This window comes from Stegodyphus dumicola, chromosome 10, assembly GCF_044657685.1.
Source record: "Stegodyphus dumicola isolate Sdum_Otavi_A_Nest chromosome 10, ASM4465768v1".
NCBI classification, from domain to species: Eukaryota; Metazoa; Arthropoda; class Arachnida; order Araneae; family Eresidae; genus Stegodyphus; species Stegodyphus dumicola.
In genome coordinates this window covers 102,099,303-102,117,706 of record NC_140777.1, presented here as the reverse complement: position 1 = coordinate 102,117,706, position 18,404 = coordinate 102,099,303, and the positions used below count along the sequence as shown (strand labels likewise).

Genomic DNA, 18,404 nt, shown 5'->3' with positions numbered 1-18,404 from the left:
GTTGTGCTATAAATGCGTTTTTATGACAACCAAAGGGTTCGACTATCAACGGATATGGCACCCAAGACCATAACTCCTGGTTAAGGGCCTGTGTGGTGTGCAACAGTGAAACCAGGATTGGCACGCTACTCTGAGCGTCTCCAGACACGTCTTCGATGATCGTCACGACACAGTTGGAAGCGGGATTCGTGGCTAAAGACTATACGTCCCCAGTCAGGATCATTCCACCCTGATTGAGCCAAACAATACTGTCATCTGACTCGAAAGTGTGCAGGCGTAAGTGGCAGGTGGCGTAGCGGTTGGTACGACCGTAGATTTCGCTCTGTCAGCCGTCTGTGAATAGTGACGGTGAATACTCGTGTGCGGCACGCACGTCTGATGGTTCATTGCGATGAATCAGGCACTGTGACAGCTGATCTAACAATCCACTCTGTCCTGCGATTCTGTTGTAGCCCTAGGTCGACCGCTACCATCATGACGCTGAAATCTGCCATTGTCCACCCATTCTTGCCAGCATCTTCTAATCGCCGCATCGATTTGACTCATATGACGAGCGATTCTCCGATTTTCACAACCTGCCATTTTCAATCCAATGATACGACCTCTTTCAAACTCTGATAGTTGTTCTTAATCAGCTCGAATCCTGCGACGAGGCATTTTTTCAGTCGCTGAAAGGTATCCTAAATCGCAATCAGGCCCGCACGAGCAATAGGTGCAAGGTCATGCGGCGCACCGTGGCGCCGAGTCAAAAAGGCGCCGCGGAATCATTAAAACAAGCAGTTCGTCTAACTGCCTGTTAGAGCAGGAAAATTCTTGTCTTATTTGAACGCTCTTCCGGGATCGACTCAGGTAAAACCTGAGAAGCTACTGATTAGGATCTGTACCTAGGCAGTTTCGGCCACGCGTGTTTAAAATCAATTTCCCCAGGACTGGAGTCATCGCTTAAGATGGCTGTTTTAGGCTCGGCAGGGACTATATGGCGTTCTCGTCCGGTTGTGGTTGAGCTATATAGTCAGATATTCATGGTTTCTGAGGCAAAACACCCCCGTCAGGGGAGTTGACAAATTCCGCGAGACTTTAAACTGCTTGAGGTTTTCAGTGGGCACCTGTAGCCTCAAAACTACATATTCATATCCTTCCATGGTTTCCCCCCTGGGGCGCCTAAAGCCGACATCTGCATACCTTGACGTAGTGTGGCCTGGTCTGTCTGACAGAGTTTAAGTGACTTCGTTTTGCTCTCCGGCGTTGAGGGTCCCTGTTGATGGCAGATGTTTTTATCATCCCTTCAGAACCAGGACGTGGAATGTGCATTGCTAAGTGTTCCTGTCGACTCAGCATAGTCTTAGCTCGTCGGCTCGACCGATAGGTTAGCGGTCTCTTGGATCGCCTCTAGGGGTTGTGGCATTTAAATTGTGTTAAGGCAGCCTCGAACTTGCCAGGTCTAAAAGGCACTTCCTGCTAGCATACTGTCTTATTTTACTGAAAGGTATAACAGGGCAGTAAATCGTCTCTGGTGTTCTCTTCTTATTATTTGAACGTGAAAATACGTGATGCCCATGCGTATGTAAGGATTGACGCATTCGACAAATTTCTTAATCCTTTTTTGTGTCTACTGTTGCAATAGTAGTAATTTGTGCAACATTTATCGTTTTTGTGATTGCTTGTTGTTATTGTTTTTCTACATAAAAAAAGTCAAGTGCACTTACATATTATGTTAAACATAGGTAAACTTTTTAATTCAGAAAAGCAACGATCTGAGCACAATTACTCGAAAACATTTTACCTCTCATGTTTGAACCATTGTCGTATTCTTTTCCGCGTAAATTACTAATATCTAAACCATTTTCCTCTACAGTCCTTTATAAGAATGTTGTTCGTCATTCACCTGCCGTATCTGTTGAAACACAAAATACTAAAAACTTTTCTTCAATACTCTCGTCTGTATTTTCTAAATTAAGATACCTAATACAAATTAATAACTGTTTTTGATGGCTGGCATCAGGGGTACAATCAAGTAAAATCGAAAAGTACTTTGCCTGTTTGACATTACTTAAAATAATTTGCTTTATATTATCCCCTAATAAGCTAATTTCTTCATTTTGAATTTTATCTTCAAGGTAATGGAGCATATTTTTTTGAGTTTGAATTTTATTAATATATACACAGACATGATAGGGTCGAATTTTGTGATCCTTTCTATACACATTAAAAAATTATGATTTCTTTCGAATAACTTATTACTGGAACCACGGAAGGCTAAGATTTGTTTCGCTAAAAACTGAATGGCATAGATAACTCTTTCAATAACATCGCGCCATTGCTTAGTCTCTTTTTTAATAAATTTTGAAGTTCTGAATCAACAGGCTTATTCTTTCGCAATCGTTCTAAGAAATCAGAACAAAGATGTTGATTCCAGAAATACATTTTATTTGTTTCAGGAATTTTTAAATGCTCATTTAAGTGGCTTCAGTCGTTAAATTCAGAACTACTCAGTTTTACTTTACTGAAACTGTTAAAAAATTTGCAACAAAAACAATAAACATAATTTTTTAGCAGAATTTAGCAACTAATCTCTTAACTCTTTTGTTGTTTGGCAAGATTCGACAAAAGTACATCTAAACAAACTGCGTCTATTTTTGTTTTTTGGGAAATTGAAATTCGAAACCAGGTTATCCAGGACCATTTTCTATTTAGGCTTGAGCTTAGGATCGCAGTACTGGATTTGGGTATAATCCGGAATAATCAGGCACAGGCAAATGCGTATATCTACTGCAGAAAGTGTAGGTTTCACTAGTATTTCTTCTGTTTTTTCGACCGGCTGCACTGAAACTAAATGTTATTATCGGGCGAAAAGACTTTCGAACTCTTTCTGATTATCAGGTTCTTTTGGTAATTTCAATGGTAGCTGAGACATCGATGGACAACTAGTGGTAGTAGTCAGCTTGGGTATTCTCTGGGTTTGGGAAAAATGAGTAATTTTAAAGTTCTGGTTTATTAGTCTTCCTCTCACTTACTTTTTCTACATTGGATTCTGATACTGACAGTTTTTTCTGTTTTTCTTCCGACATCTGAGGTAAAATGAAAACAGAAAAAGCAGACGTAAAAATAAAAGTAGAAAATAACTACAGCGAAAATCTTTTAACACAAAATTCAGAGGACTGAAATATTTTTTACTGTTAAAATATATTTGAAAAAATATATATATATATATTCAAGAAAATTAGGTTTAATAGAGTGCATTTTATTTAAATAGATTTAATCTTATTTAAATGTATATATGCATGCATTTAATAAAAATCAATGAAACAAAAACATCCACGAGAACTTAATGAAATTTAATTCAAAATTTTCGCGTTCTCGGAGAAACAAAACATTTATTGAGTTTTTGAAAAATAATCTGATATTTTTCTTTGCATTGTCTTTTTTAGCGTCAAACTGTTAAAAAATTGTTTAATGTCGTCTATTTTGTTATTAATTTCACCATTGGAAATGTGCGTCTAAATAACTGCGCATACTCTTTATGATGTTCCTCATTTCGGATGACGTGGGAACAGGAGCTGCATTAACATTTCATTTTCGTCGTCGGAATCTGCATCACTATTTTTTTATCTTTGAACAAACGCCAAAATATCTTTGTCTGCCATAATTGGGGCTGTATACACATTATCATCAACTACTGCAACGAATTCTTCCGATAATACAGTAGGACAGTCCACTAATACAGAAACTTTCTCAAACAATTTCATTAAGTAGACTAGAAGAGAAACACGCTAATGTGACAATCAAAATCGTAAAAACAACCTTGTATTTAGCGTAAGTATAATGAAACACTCAATCGATTTCGAGGGCAGCTAAAGGTCCCTCCTCATCAGAAGAAAGAAAATACCTAGAAAGAAGAAAATAAAGGAGAAGGAGTCTCAGAAACACGTGGTCCTTATCAGCACTGCACGTGGTTGTAACTGGAACTAATTTAATCAGAGTTGCACTGGCCGACTACTTTTACTGAGCCAGACCTGATCATTAAAAATCCAGTTATAACCACGTGCAGTGCTGATAAGGACCACGTGTTTCTGAGACTCCTTCTCCTTTATTTTCTTCTTTCTAGGTATTTCTTTCTCCTGATGAGGAGGGACCTTTAGCTCCCCTCGAAATCGATTGAATGTTTCATTATACTTACGCTAAATACAAAGTTGTTTTCACGATTTTGATTTCATTAAGTGTCGGCTCAGTTTCAATATCTTGCTTCTCCATTTCTTTTGGTGCCTAAAAATCTGATACTTTTGAGAATCGTGCATGACGAAAGCAATTTTATTCGTCCTTGGAGTCACTGAATTCCGTGCAGAGTGCAATATATGCAGAAACAGAGACATGCAGAATGCAACACATGAACCAAACTCACAGATTTTACTCGTCACCGAATTCCAAAGCCAACTGATGAGAGGTGAGATGTTTGTGTGCGGTTTGTAGGGGTGGAAGGTGAAAGTAGCTTAGATAAACAAAACTGGCTCGTGTCAGAGCCTATTCCGAGGGTATTTCAAAGCCAAGTTAGCTTTCTTTCTACGAAACATGGGAAACCACCTCTTTTTCATTTCACATCCCTCCTAAATATCGCCGGCGAAGCCGGTATTTTCCGTATTTTGTTCATTTCCAGAAAGGATATCATTTCGTATTAAGCGATTTTTGTTTCGTGTTAGGAGAGACAAAATGTATGAAAATATATAGTAGTTTGTCGAGACCGTTGGATTATTTCATGCTAACCGATATTTCGTCTTCAGCGTTTTCGCGTTAAACATATTTCACTGTATTATAAGAACTGTTGTGTAAAACACTTCTTAAAAACACTCGGAAAGTCAGTTTGAAATATTTTACCTTACTTCTGAAAAACTGAGTATATCTTAAACCATTGCTTGGAAAATATATGAACTATTAGATCAACACCAAATAAATCGAGGAGGTGGTACTACTCTTTTGTTTATAAAAGTAAATGAAATTCAAAGTATGCATTTAAGACGTAATGAAATAACGAAACATTTTCCTTCGGTTTTGCATATAGCTAAAAATCGGAAAATGGCCAGTTTTTGCTTTCAGAATACCTTGTATATTTTTATTTCTTCAAATCTCAAATAGGTATATTTTAAATTCAGTGATCCCCCGTTAACATGTCAAGCCTTTCTTCTCGAAAGATAATAATTTTTAGTTTAATAAGCAAATGGTTCATGGAAAAAAAACAACTTTTCGAGTAATTATGCTCAAATCGTCGCTTTTCTGAATTAAAAAGCTAGCCTAAGTTTAACATAATATGTAACTGCACTTACCTCTTTTATGTAGAATTTCAATAACAAGCAATCACACCCCACTAAAAAAAATCACAAAAAAGATAAATGCTGCGCAAATTACTACCATTGCAACAGTAGACACAAAATAAGGACTAAGTAATTTGTCGATCGATTCTATGGCGCCGGCCTGTACCCTTACATACGCATCGGCATCACATATTTTCGTTCACATAGATTTACAAGACCAGCTCAGCTTATGTCAAAAACTGTAAAAAGCATTAACTGATAAAAATCAAAGAGATATAAATAGTATATAGATCTTATACATGACCTGCAGTTTTTGCAAACATTTGGAGGAAATCTAGCATCGCCGGTTGAAATGCTAAACTATATCGTTGTCAACAATATAGCAGCGTGCAAAAGAGTATTTTGGATATACTCCTAGATCTATGTGAGCCCTAGAGCATTTTTTGTGCCCTTTTGTAATCACAGTTTGAAACTTGTCGTAAACAACGCTGCGAACTAATGCTCACTTGTCTGACCTACAGTCAGCCCAAGTCCCCGAGGTTACGCCTGTCGTTGCCAACTTGAGCACCTTACAGGTGACAGTGCGCTTTAGCTCAGTTTCGCCCCCCCCCCATTTTGATAGCATCCAGGAGGAACGAGTCCGAGCTTCTCCCACCCCTCTTTCACATCCCCCGACAGCTAACAATACCTATTGTTTTTCCCCCGACAGCTGGCATCTTTTTCCTTGCAACTAGAGTTCACATATATAGGGAGAAGTATATTTTCGAAAGTGACATGAATGTCTGACCTTGGATTTTGTTTCTTTACATACATGAAAAAGGTTGTTAACACTTATTACAACCGAATACTTAAATCGCACAGATGTAAAGTTGCGGCTTTCTGGAAACCACACAGGGAGATATTTGTAAATTTCAGGGAAACCCAAGTCACTAAATGCTTATTTTATAGTGGAGTCTCACTGAATTTCTGTTAATTGTATTTGTACATGAAATAGAACTTTCCAAGTCGTTTGAGAAAATTTTATTTATAAAAGAGACCATTTAGCAAGTCTGTATGAGTATATGAGGTTGCATACATGCCTCACTTTGGAGTGGAATTCTAATTTTTATTAACGTAGTTTATACTTTCATTATTTTCTGGGGGTGAATCCAGAACCTCAGAAAAATGGGTTAGTGGTCGCACAAGACATCGGGGCACAAGTTTGGCATGCCTAACCTAAGATAACTTTTAAATTAAGAAGAAATAGAAGAGTTCAGAAACAGATTTCACATGAACCAGAGTGTTTTGTACTTGTAACTTTATCGTTTGGCTAACGGAGCACTTTCCCGTCACATTTTTGTTATTGTGCATTTATTATGTTAATCTGTTACATCTGGCAACGAGAAAATAATGTAAAGTTTAGTCTCTGAAACTTGGCAACTGAGATATATTATTCTTCTACGCAGTAGAACGCTAACGTAACATGTATTCGATGAATTAAGGGGGCACAGCACCTTTAAGCATTCAAAAAATCAATTTTTGTTTTTTTATTTATTCTGATTCTATTAACATTTCTGAGCACTATGCAAAAACCCGCATTGAAAAATTCCTATTATTTCTCTAGTTATGACCATTTACGCAAACCCTTATGCAAGAGACAATCTGATAAAAGGCAGCCATTGCCATTTAAAGGGGCGGACACGCCCATGTGACGTGACTGTTTAGGTTCCATTTCTGCAGCTGCGATATTTCTTTCCTTTCGAATGTTTTCTTTATGATTGCTGCCTCACAATTTTTTTATTTTCCCTCCTCTTTTGAGAAACAGGAAGGTAACTTACTCATCTTTATATCTTCGTTTCCGTTAGCTGTTTGTTTACCTTGTGTTAGAATTACGTATTATAGTTTTCTTTCAATTTTGAAAGTTTGAATTGCCGTTTTCACAAAAACGGCAATTCAAACTGCTTTCTTAGAAGCAAAACGAATGTTGTTAATGCTAAATGGGCATCTGGTCAAAGACCAAAAAGACCGAAGAGGCATCAGTATTATGGAAATGAACATACAAAGCGGGAGTGTTTTGACATAGACCTAAACATTTCTGCATCAGCAAGAAAGATCGGTAACGATTCATCTACATCAGCTGAACTTGTGGATAACATGAATGATAATTTTGATGGTTATGCTATTATCGATAAAAAAACTGTTATTTTCAGCATTAGAACAATGTTGATGTTGTTTGATATGCCATAATAGAATACATATAAATTCAGAAATAAATTATGGGCTGACGATAAAAATCATTGATGTTGTTCGATATGCCATAATAAAATACATATAAATTCAGAAATAAATTATGGGCTGACGATAAAAATCAATGTTACATGCAGTTCTTGTGGAATAATTTCCTCTTTCAAAAACTCTAAGATGGTTGGAAAAAAAGCAGAATGCTTCTGACTTAAATAGACGATTTATTCTGGCAATGAGGTGCATTGGCAAAAGACTAGCAGAGTGTAAAACCTTTTGTGGACTTATGGACTTACCATCGCCTGTCGCACAAAAATCTTATGACAAGATTGTAAGTCATATACATGCAGCTACATATACTGTTGCAGAAAAAAGTATGAAAATGCAGCTGATGAAGAGGTCCAGTTGACTGGTTCCATGGATTTGACAGTTAGTGGCGATGGCACCTGGAAAACTAGGGGCCATTCGTCACGTTTCGGTGTGAGGTCTATAATTGGCAGTGAGACAGGCAAAGTTATAGACAGATATACTTCTAGTGCGCATTGTAAAGGTTGTAAAACTGCAAAAGATTTTCGTTCAACAGAAAACTATTTAGAATGGAAACGTCTTCACGCGAAAGTGTGTGCAAAAAATCATTCGGGATCATCTGCCAAGATGGAAGTGAACGGGATGGTTGAAATGTTTTCTCGATCAGAAGAAAAATATGGTGTTCGTTATGTGAACTATATTGATGATGGTGACTGTAAAACTTATTTAGCACTTTCGAATAATAACACATATAGTGATCCCATTTTTAAAATAGAATGTGTTGGTCATGTTCAAAAAAGAATGGGTACACGTTTAAGAAAATTAAAAAGTGAATTTCGTGGAAAAAAAGCTAAGTGATGGAAAACCTCTTTGTGGTAAAGGTCGTCTTACCGATGTCTTGATCAACCAATTTACTACGTATTATGGTAATGCCATACGAAAACACTGTAACAACTATCGTGATATGCAGAAAGCAATATGGGCTATATGGTATCATAAACGCTCGAACGAAGCAATTCACGATTTTTGTCCAGATGGAGCAGATTCTTGGTGTCAATACGATAAAGCTTTTTTTACTGGTGCACTTTTTTATGTTTAAAATTTTATGAATTTTACACATAAAAAATCTGTACCTGTGGCTGTTATGGATGCCATAAAGCCTATTTTTAAAGATTTGTCTCACCCAGACTTGTTAAAAAGGTGTATTGGCGGGCGAACGCAAAATGCGAATGAATCGTTAAATTCATTGATTTGGACATTTTGCCCAAAACAACAAATTCCGCAAAAAACATTGTGGAAATTGCAGTAAATTTAGCTGTAGCAAGCTTCAATGATGGAAAATGTGCAATTTTATCTTTTATGAGTGAATTACAATTGACATCTGGTGCTGATAGCAAAACATTTGCTAAAAACGCAGATGAACTTCGCTTAAAATTTGCCAAGCAACGAGCGCTGATTAATTGTTTAGAGGCTCGTATAGCTAAGCGAAGGGAGAAAAAGAAACAAGATGAAATGAATAAGCTAAAAGAAGGAGTTGTTTATGCACCTGGAGCATTTTGATTAATGTTACTAAAATATAAATAAGGAAAAATGAATACTAAAACTTTGAATTGAGTTTTCTCAAAATGTTAAATTTTAAGATTGCGCGCATAATTGCTTTCAAACTATATATGATAAATACAAGACAATTGAATCATATGTGTATCTTTATTTATCTACATGCTAAAACCAAAAAATATCATATTTTGATAAAAAATTTTAAATTTTTGATTAAAAAGTATCGAAATATTTTCATAATTTTTAATTTTTTTAATTGTTTTACCATTTTATAAATTTAAGTAGTTTTTTTAATATATTCTGGTTTTAAATTAAAGTTAGATATATTCTAAAAGAATTTTGACCAAAAATTGTTTTCTGCATACTTTTTTTTAAATTTTATGATGCGCGCCGTACTTACTGATTTTTATTTATCTGTTAATCATGAGTATTTTAAATCAACAATTTGAAAATTATTATTGAAGTGAAAGTTTTTATTTTTGAACACAATGTTGAAAAAGGTGTGTGTTTTACATCTATAAGCAAAAAATAGAAATTATTATGATATTATTTGTGTATCAGAAGTTAGCGTTTAGTCGTGTTTAACGTTAGTTCGGTTAACGCAAAGGTACTGTGCCCCTTAACGCTGTCTCTGTTCTCGCTAAGAATAAATGATTAAATTATATTGTTAATAACGCATCTCATTTCTTACTACGCTAAACAACGCTCACCACATCGCACACAGGAGAAGACGTCGATACTGCAGTGGCTGACAATGAATCCGGTTTCTAACACTTTTTAACAAATGGCTTCCTGTGATTTGCCATTTCGTTAAGTTTACAATATGAAAGGTTCTGTTTTGCCTTTGAAAGTGATACCAATATAAGATCCACGGTAGTACAACAGCTTCACACTCAAAACCCACATCAACGCATTAGTTTTTTTTTTTTTTTTTTTTTTTTTTTTTTTTTTAGGGGGAAGGGCTAAGTTTTGTCAAGAACACAATGGTTGCCAGTTTTGCCAACCGTAGAATATTTCATGATCAGATAACGAACATTTGTCCTTGACGGAGCAGCGAATACTCAGAAATGTCGCATATAAGGCACTGAAAATCGCAATTTTGTGCATGAACAGTATCTGCCTTCTGACTACGTCACTGTTTGGTTTTACTGGACGTGATTCTGCCCCCCCTCCATTTTTAGAAAATCTCCTCAAGAGTCGTAAAAGGTATGCCGTCACCACTGCGAACTTCTGCAACAACAAGATATTCCTATCTTACAAGAATGAGAAAGTTTAGAGATTACCGTCCTTATGCAAGATGTGAAACATCCCATACTACGCGACAAGGGAAACAGCTGTTTTGTGCTTAACTTTAAGATAATCGTGTATTTTCATAACCTCCTTATTCTTCGGACTTGCATCCCAGTGACTTCTGTTTGCGGGATTCCTGAAAGATCGTGCCTGTGGAATAGGCATACGCTGCCTGAAATAAAAGCAAGCATAAAACACTATATTATTGTAATTCCTCAAGAAGTCCTTCGCGTTACTTTTCACATACTTATAACGCATTCTGAACAAAAGACTGACGTGAATGGAATGCAGATTAAACAAATGATGTGAATAATAACTATTTATGGTTACAATTTGTATTTCTTTTTCTTTATACGCCAACTTAACTGCTAATATATTCGAACTACTATTTTTTATAATAGGTTTCTTTTTCCCATGTTCGTAAAACATATGTACCAAATTTTAACGAAGTACGACAACTTTCACAGGTCTGATTAGTCTTCTTTGATTAACCGATTCTGCAGTTATAAATGAGTTATGCAAATTACTTCTGACTGGTAAGTTTCTGACTTAAATCTGTGTGATTAGATCCAGCGAGGAAATTAAGCCAAAACATTTAAGGGTTAAATAAAGGCTCTTAAGAAAACAGTCCTCGGGCTCCTTTAATTATAATATAAAAATACCCTCTCTCAGATCTATATTTTCAACTATATGAAAATATCTCTATCTAAAGAGATCACTCATAGATTCAGTTGAGTCTGGTCTCCTGCAGACGCGCTCGTCTTAAAAAGATATATTAAATATCAATGTGTTTTAAGTTCAAAGAAATACTAATCATTATCAGCGAGGATCATTTGAGAGGTTGTTGCCGAAAAATGTTTCACTGCACTATGATGAAAATATTTCAAAGCATTTACAATCAAAAATAAACGATGTTTTTAAATTAATAAGTTTAATTTTTAAAGAATACTTACTTTTTCTGCTAGACTAATTGAAATCTTTCCAATTCCATCCGAAAAGCAATATGGTTTCCCATTCACTGTACATCCACCTTCAATATCATTTTCCGTTCGCACATGCCTCGGATCTAGCGGAACTGCAATCGTGTCTTCGGTTTGGGAAAAACACTGCCCCATTCTTGCCATGTATTTTGAAACCGAATGTATGTGTGAAAAGTCTCCCATCCAAGCTCGTATCTCATAAACAGTCGTTCCTTTTTTATCTTTAGCATACATCCACACTCCATGGTCGTGAATCTGAGAATTTGACCACGCGAGAAATTTGTACAATCTACTGCCAATACGAATACCTTTAAGCATGGGTTTTGTTACTGAATCCTGAAATATTGATTCATCGGCATAGGCAGCACAGAAGCTCAGTCTCATCATATTATCATCTCGGAAAGAAACTCGTACCGCATACTCTGGATCGAAGTTACGAAGTACTCGATTTTCATACATTATTTCTGCAGGCCAAAGAAGTGTCCTTGTAGGCGTCAGTGTGATTCGCCGAATCATTCTACATTTTAAAGGCACAATGTAATGCTTGTAGTTTATTTCATCTTTGCTATTCAAATAATGTTTATATTGTATTTCAATTTCGCGCCAGAAATTAATTATTTTTCCAGAATCAATAGCTCTTAAAACATTTATCAGAGCTTTCTCCAAGCAATCTCCATCTTCGTTGCACAGCGTACTTAAATGCTGCATCTCGGAATTGACCTGTGATGTCTGTTCCACCAACGTAAAGTTTCTTTTAATTATTGCTGTCAATATATATGTGCACCCGAAGTGGCAAAATTCAAATACAGGATCTATGGGTTTCTTCTTCTTTACCGACCTGACGTTCATGTAATGTATGGGTTTCTCACTGCAGCGGAAATGCATTTTACTCACTATTTCTTCAGCAAGGCCAATGTCGTTTATTGAAAGTTTTAACACGTTTGACCGGCCTAAAATATCAGTATCCATTTTATTTTTAGTGGAATTAAAATGTCTTAAGATCTCATATGTATCATCTATAGTATCATATATATCACACGTGCGGTAATTTAATGAGTACTTTTCGTATCTATTAATTTTTATCTCAACCCGAAATATTACAGGCGGATTGCATAAATCGAAAAATATTTCGCAGGGACTTGAACCTATATTAATAAATATTTTCCTGATATTATTGTAAGTCATAGAAATTTCGTAATTCCTATACCTTATTTTTAGATTTCGTGTATCATGATAGAAATCGATTAGCGGTAAAGAAGACTTGCATACTTGAAGAGATGCATACTGTAAATATGTGCCGTTGTGAGGTAATACACCAAATGAAATATCACTACACTGTACAGAGCTATGAAATGATATTCTTTTGTTTAAAAAGCTATCGTTTTCATGTAAAACGAGTATTGGACAATAGCTAAAAAGATGCTGATTCTTCCACTTTTCACAGATTTTTTTATATAAGGCAACTTTTTGAAATTTAAAATTATCACGAAACATAGCTTGTACTTGAATCGTTAATTCCTCGATTTCAGGATAGCCTTCATCTTCAGACCCTTCTAAATTTACAAAATGTATGTTATTAACGATTAAGCCACATGCTTTAAGTTTTCTCTTTGTTTCTTGCAAGTACGAATCAGGTTCCACGTTTTGAAACTTCTGTGGAACGATAATTACTCTGAAATTGAATTCATCCATCCTAAAAATAAATCAACAACATTTTAATATTATTTTGTATAATTCAACAGCTCACAATTAAACAGTATTTTCTATTTTACAAAGCATACAATTTATACACAGATTTCAGAATTTTTGGCAAATATTTACCCCTAAACTATCCAAGAATTTGGATATAACAAATAAACCAACTGGAAAGCGATTTAAGTAGTCATTCGAAGAAACATGAAAAATCAATAATGTCCTCGCTTGAGAAACGAGAAAATAGATCACAAAATGTCTGCCATTTTTTGCTTCTTTGTACGAAGTATAAAGGAAGTGTTGTCATCGCGAAAACTTTCGGGTATCACATTTCAACGAAAACATCCATTTTGACAGTTATCGAATGAAATTTAACAATGTTTTTGAGTGACATCTGTACGTATAGACAGAATAAAGGACTCTTCCCTGCCAAAAAAAAATATAAAACTGATTTAAAATTAATTCTGAAGAGATTTTTTCATGGCGTCTGTAGGTACGTAAGTATCCTCAGAATGTTGAAATTTTGTATATAGGACTGCTGAACGCTGCTCAAGTGGACTGCCGCCCTTAACTATAGTAAGCCTTACGGTATTTGTTTCCACTTGGCAGATGCTGTCTAATCATGACTCGCTGATCCGACAGCATTTATTATTTCAAAATCTTAGGTTTCATAATCACTCAATATTTTACATAGGTTTTTAGTATCTATAACTGCCTGGTTGTTAACTCAAGTTCTATTTTAACTACTACGCTGCTAACTATACTACACTACTTTAACATGGGCAGTGTTGCTATAATTCCTTTACACTACAATACTACTTCAATGTTTTACACTAGACCACACTACATTTTACACTGAGTACTATACATTGTAACAATATCATATATAAATGCAAGACATAGAAGAATATATTAATGCAAGACATAGAATATCCTATATAAATGCAAGACATAGTAAACCTGGTTATAAATATAATACGATAATATTAGATCATTTTTCTATCGCACAATTTCGAGTACAATACAATGCCTACGAAACTTTACACTCTAGTACTATAAGCTACAAAAGTACAAACTCGGCTAGAATTGCATTTTACATTGGGTACAATACATTGTGATTCTATTATATATATGTACAAAATTTACAAAATATATAAGCATTAAAGTCGCATAACCTCATACTACTACTTATACAGATATACTGTACAATTACTGTAAATACAGTAGCTCTATATCTTGATTACAATTCACACTGTACTAGTTAGCCATGTTATTGCAAAATTAAGAAATAATATACAATGTTAATCAAACCATACACTGTTATTCATTATTGATGCAGGTACCCAAAGATAATACTATAAATGAAAAATGCTAAGGTTAGGGTCCCTGAAGGACTATTGTTTTCGTTTTGCGATTTTGCATCGGACTCATAAACGTCGGTTCACTTTTCAAACTGTTGCCACAAAATGTAAAGAGTCCTGCATTATATTTGAAGAAATTAAATAATGAAAAAAAAAAAAAATCTGAAATGTTTCAGATTTTAAATTACGTCCAAAGGGGCGTTTTTTTAACGTTTTGACAAATTCCAAATTGGGATTTCAGAACAAATTCCAAATTTGGGATTTCAGATGCCCATATTCGCAGTAGGATTTCGTCATTCAAAATTCGATGGCTCTATGTACCATTGTTTTATCACAATGCGAGAAATAGACAATCATTTATGCAGATTTTTCATTATTTAATTTCTTCAAATATAATGCAGGACTCTAACATTTTGTGGCAACAGTTTGAAAAGTGAACCGACGTTTATGAGTCCGACGCAAAATCGCAAAACGAAAACAATAGTCCTTCAGGGACAAAGCCCCTTTGGACTAAAAATCTGCATAAATGATTGTCTATTTCTCGCATTGTGATAAAACAATGGTACATAGAGCCATCGAATTTTGAATGACGAAATCCTACTGCGAATATGGGCATTTGAAATCCCAAATTTGGAATTTGTTTTATTATAGATTTTATATTTTGTAAAACTTTAACGAATTTTTGATTTACAAACTCAATGCTTTAAAAGCGAGAAATGGCAACGTTATATAGAAAAAAAATACTTTTATCTCCAGCTCGCGAGACTATGTATATCGGAAATTCTAAAGATATGCTTAATTTAACATTATTTTGCGATATTGCTCTTGAACTGAATTTTATGGTTTAAGTGCAAAGAACATGATATTTAATAAATAAAGGTAACACTCAAAACGTTAAAAAAAGCCCCTTTGGACGTAATTTAAAATCTGAAACATTTCAGATTTTTTTTTTTTTTTTATTTGGTTTTTATTTGGTTTTTCATTTGGCCATTTACTTTGTTTTTCACTCGTGTTCCATTTCGCAGAGATTTTGTTTCCCTGTGTTTGTTTTAGTTTTTGACTATTTCTTCTCAAACTACATTAAAAAATGTTTTATTTCGGACTTTTAACGATTCCACGTTTGCAGAGTTTGGGCCTTTACTCTGGTTTTGGATTCTGCATTTGCCTTTTTCGTGGTGGCTTGTGGAATATACCAATTCGTTTTCCCAAGTTACTAAATATCAAAACATTTCCACATTTTAAATTAACTAATTTTGTTCTTATTTAAAAACAATTTTTATTTTTAGCTCATTTTACTTTGTACGAAGCAAAAGAAGTCCTGTAATCGCAAAAAATTTCGAGTATTGTATTTCAACGAAAATATTCATTGCAACCGCTCTCGAAACCATTTAAACGATGTTTTTTGCGTGACATCTGTACGTAAGGACAGAATAAAGGATTATTTATGCCAAAAAAAAAAAAAAAAAAAGATTGTAAAATCATAGAAGAGAATATTTCCTTGACGTCGGTACGTACATATGCATGTATCTCGCATAACTCAAGAACAAGTAGCCATAGAATGTTGAAATTTTGTATATGGGACTGCTATAACACGTAGTTGTGTACCTCCCTTTTTCGTTGCAATCGGCTATACCAGTCGTTTGTTGATATATATTTATTCCCACTCTGTTACCTGCCTCGGTGAGCTTATATATATATATATATATATATATTGTTATATGTTGGTAAAATGTGCATTTTTTACTTCAAAAGTGATTGAATTATGTTTTCTTACTTTCCAGTTAAGGCTTTTATATCTTTAGTTAATCTGCATCTAATAGTTGTAGAATTATCAATAATTTAAAAGTTTTTTAAGTGGTACTAACGAGGCCGCCGTTTGTTTACATTTTAAACTCTTAGTAGTAAAGTAAGTTAAGTCAATCTGTGCACTAACTTCAGTGTGTCTTTGCCGAATAGGATCAAAAATAAACTTTCAATTTTGTGCACTGAAGAATCTGTTTTCCTGCCCCCTGGCCGAATTGCTGGTTTTTGTGTAGAAACTCTAATTTTAATTGTAATTTTTTTTAAACTGTATTTGGTGTTTTAGATTTTTCTGTATTTTACTATTTTTAATGAAGAAGTTCTGAGTTTTTATATATTTTTGCTTTTCCGCGAAGTGAGAACTGAATTCATTGAATGAGAAATCTATCTCTAATGAAATTCAAGGAAATAAGTTTAAGTGAAAGGCAGTAAAAAATATGTATAATTTAATAGTCCAATACAAGGAGGTTATGTGGCGTCCACATCAGATTTTTTCGTATTGTATAATTAAGTTCGAATCCCGCTAAAACAGGTTTTTATCTTGATAAATGAATTCAAATAATACCAAATTTTATGATTATCTAAAAAATGATTTTAATTTCTTATTTTGTATTGATGTATTCTCATTTAATTAATTTTTATTATTAGTCCAAAGGGGCTTTGTCCCTGAAGGACTATTGTTTTCGTTTTGCGATTTTGCGTCGGACTCATAAACGTCGGTTCACTTTTCAAACTGTTGCCACAAAATGTTAGAGTCCTGCATTATATTTGAAGAAATTAAATAATGAAAAATCTGCATAAATGATTGTCTATTTCTCGCATTGTGATAAAACAATGGTACATAGAGCTATCGAATTTTGAATGACGAAATCCTACTGCGAATATGGGCATCTGAAATCCCAAATTTGGAATTTGTTTTATTATAGATTTTATATTTTGTAAAACTTTAACGAATTTTTGATTTACAAACTCAATGCTTTAAAAGCGAGAAATGGCAACGTTATATAGAAAAAAAATACTTTTATCTCCAGCTCGCGAGACTGTGTATATCGGAAATTCTAAAGATATGCTTAATTTAACACTATTTTGCGATATTGCTCTTGAACTGAATTTTATGGTTTAAGTGCAAAGAACATGATATTTAATAAATAAAGGTAACACTCAAAACGTTAAAAAAAGCCCCTTTGGACGTAATTTAAAATCTGAAACATTTCAGTTTTTTTTTTTTTTTTTTTTTTTTTTTTTGTAACAATAGGTTATGCCTCCATCTATGCTGAGTAAATAAATAAATATAATTTTGCCAATGATGGAATAGAAACAATTCAACAATGATACAGTTATATAACTAGTAATTTTTACCATACGTTTCAATGGTTCTTTCAGTTATGAGACTTATTAATTGTAGGGTAATCTGAAAGTCACAAAGATGTGTACAATGAAAAATTAAGAATCTATGCACCAACGTGGTTAATCCACACTAACATTGAACAGTTGAAGGTTCTGCAATGGTAATAAAGCTAATGTTATGTCATTCACAAGGAAGTCTTTCAGTTATGAGACTTATTAATTGTAGGGTAATCTGAAAGTCACAAAGATGTGTACAATGAAAAATTAAGAATCTATGCACCAACGTGGTTAATCCACACTAACATTGAACAGTTGAAGGTTCTGCAATGGTAATAAAGCTAATGTTATGTCATTCACAAGGAAGTCTTTACCCTAAGATGATCCTTTAATTGTGAGCGTACAAGGTACAGATGTGTGCAGTAATTGTCAATTATTCTGAAGTGTTCGCTCTGTTTATGCCTGCATGACTCTGTGCACAGTACTTTAATACCTCATTCAATTTGCGTTTAGCAATACTATTCTTGCAGATTGTTTCTGCCCATTGTGGCCAAAATAAATCACTTGGTCTCCTCAGGTGATAAGGTTTGGTGGAAGCACAATGGAAGAGATAGTGGTCTGGATCACCTACCTCTCCACATTCACAGAATTCTGTTCCGCTTAAGTGGAACCTCTTTAAATAGGTAGGGAATGGTCCATGTCCAGAAAAAAGTGGGTCTGTGCACCGTTCGTGACTTTTGCTACAGTTCCCACTTTTGGAAAAAAAGAGTAGGTCCTTCTACCCGTGGGTGCTAAGTCCCACCTTTCCTGCCACTGGCATAATAAATTTT

General features: G+C 34.6%; 1 protein-coding gene across 1 annotated transcript in view; it reads right to left on the bottom strand.

Moving 5' to 3' along the window:
• LOC118193877 (uncharacterized) overlaps nucleotides 1-18,404 on the bottom strand; it is a 133,151-nt gene that overhangs the window by 90,555 nt on the left and 24,192 nt on the right. The window contains exon 2 of the mRNA XM_085825326.1: nucleotides 11,351-13,070. Within this exon, the coding sequence (XP_085681452.1) occupies nucleotides 11,351-13,069 (1,719 nt within the window). The 5' untranslated portion in view covers nucleotide 13,070. The remainder of the gene's footprint in view (nucleotides 1-11,350; nucleotides 13,071-18,404) is intronic.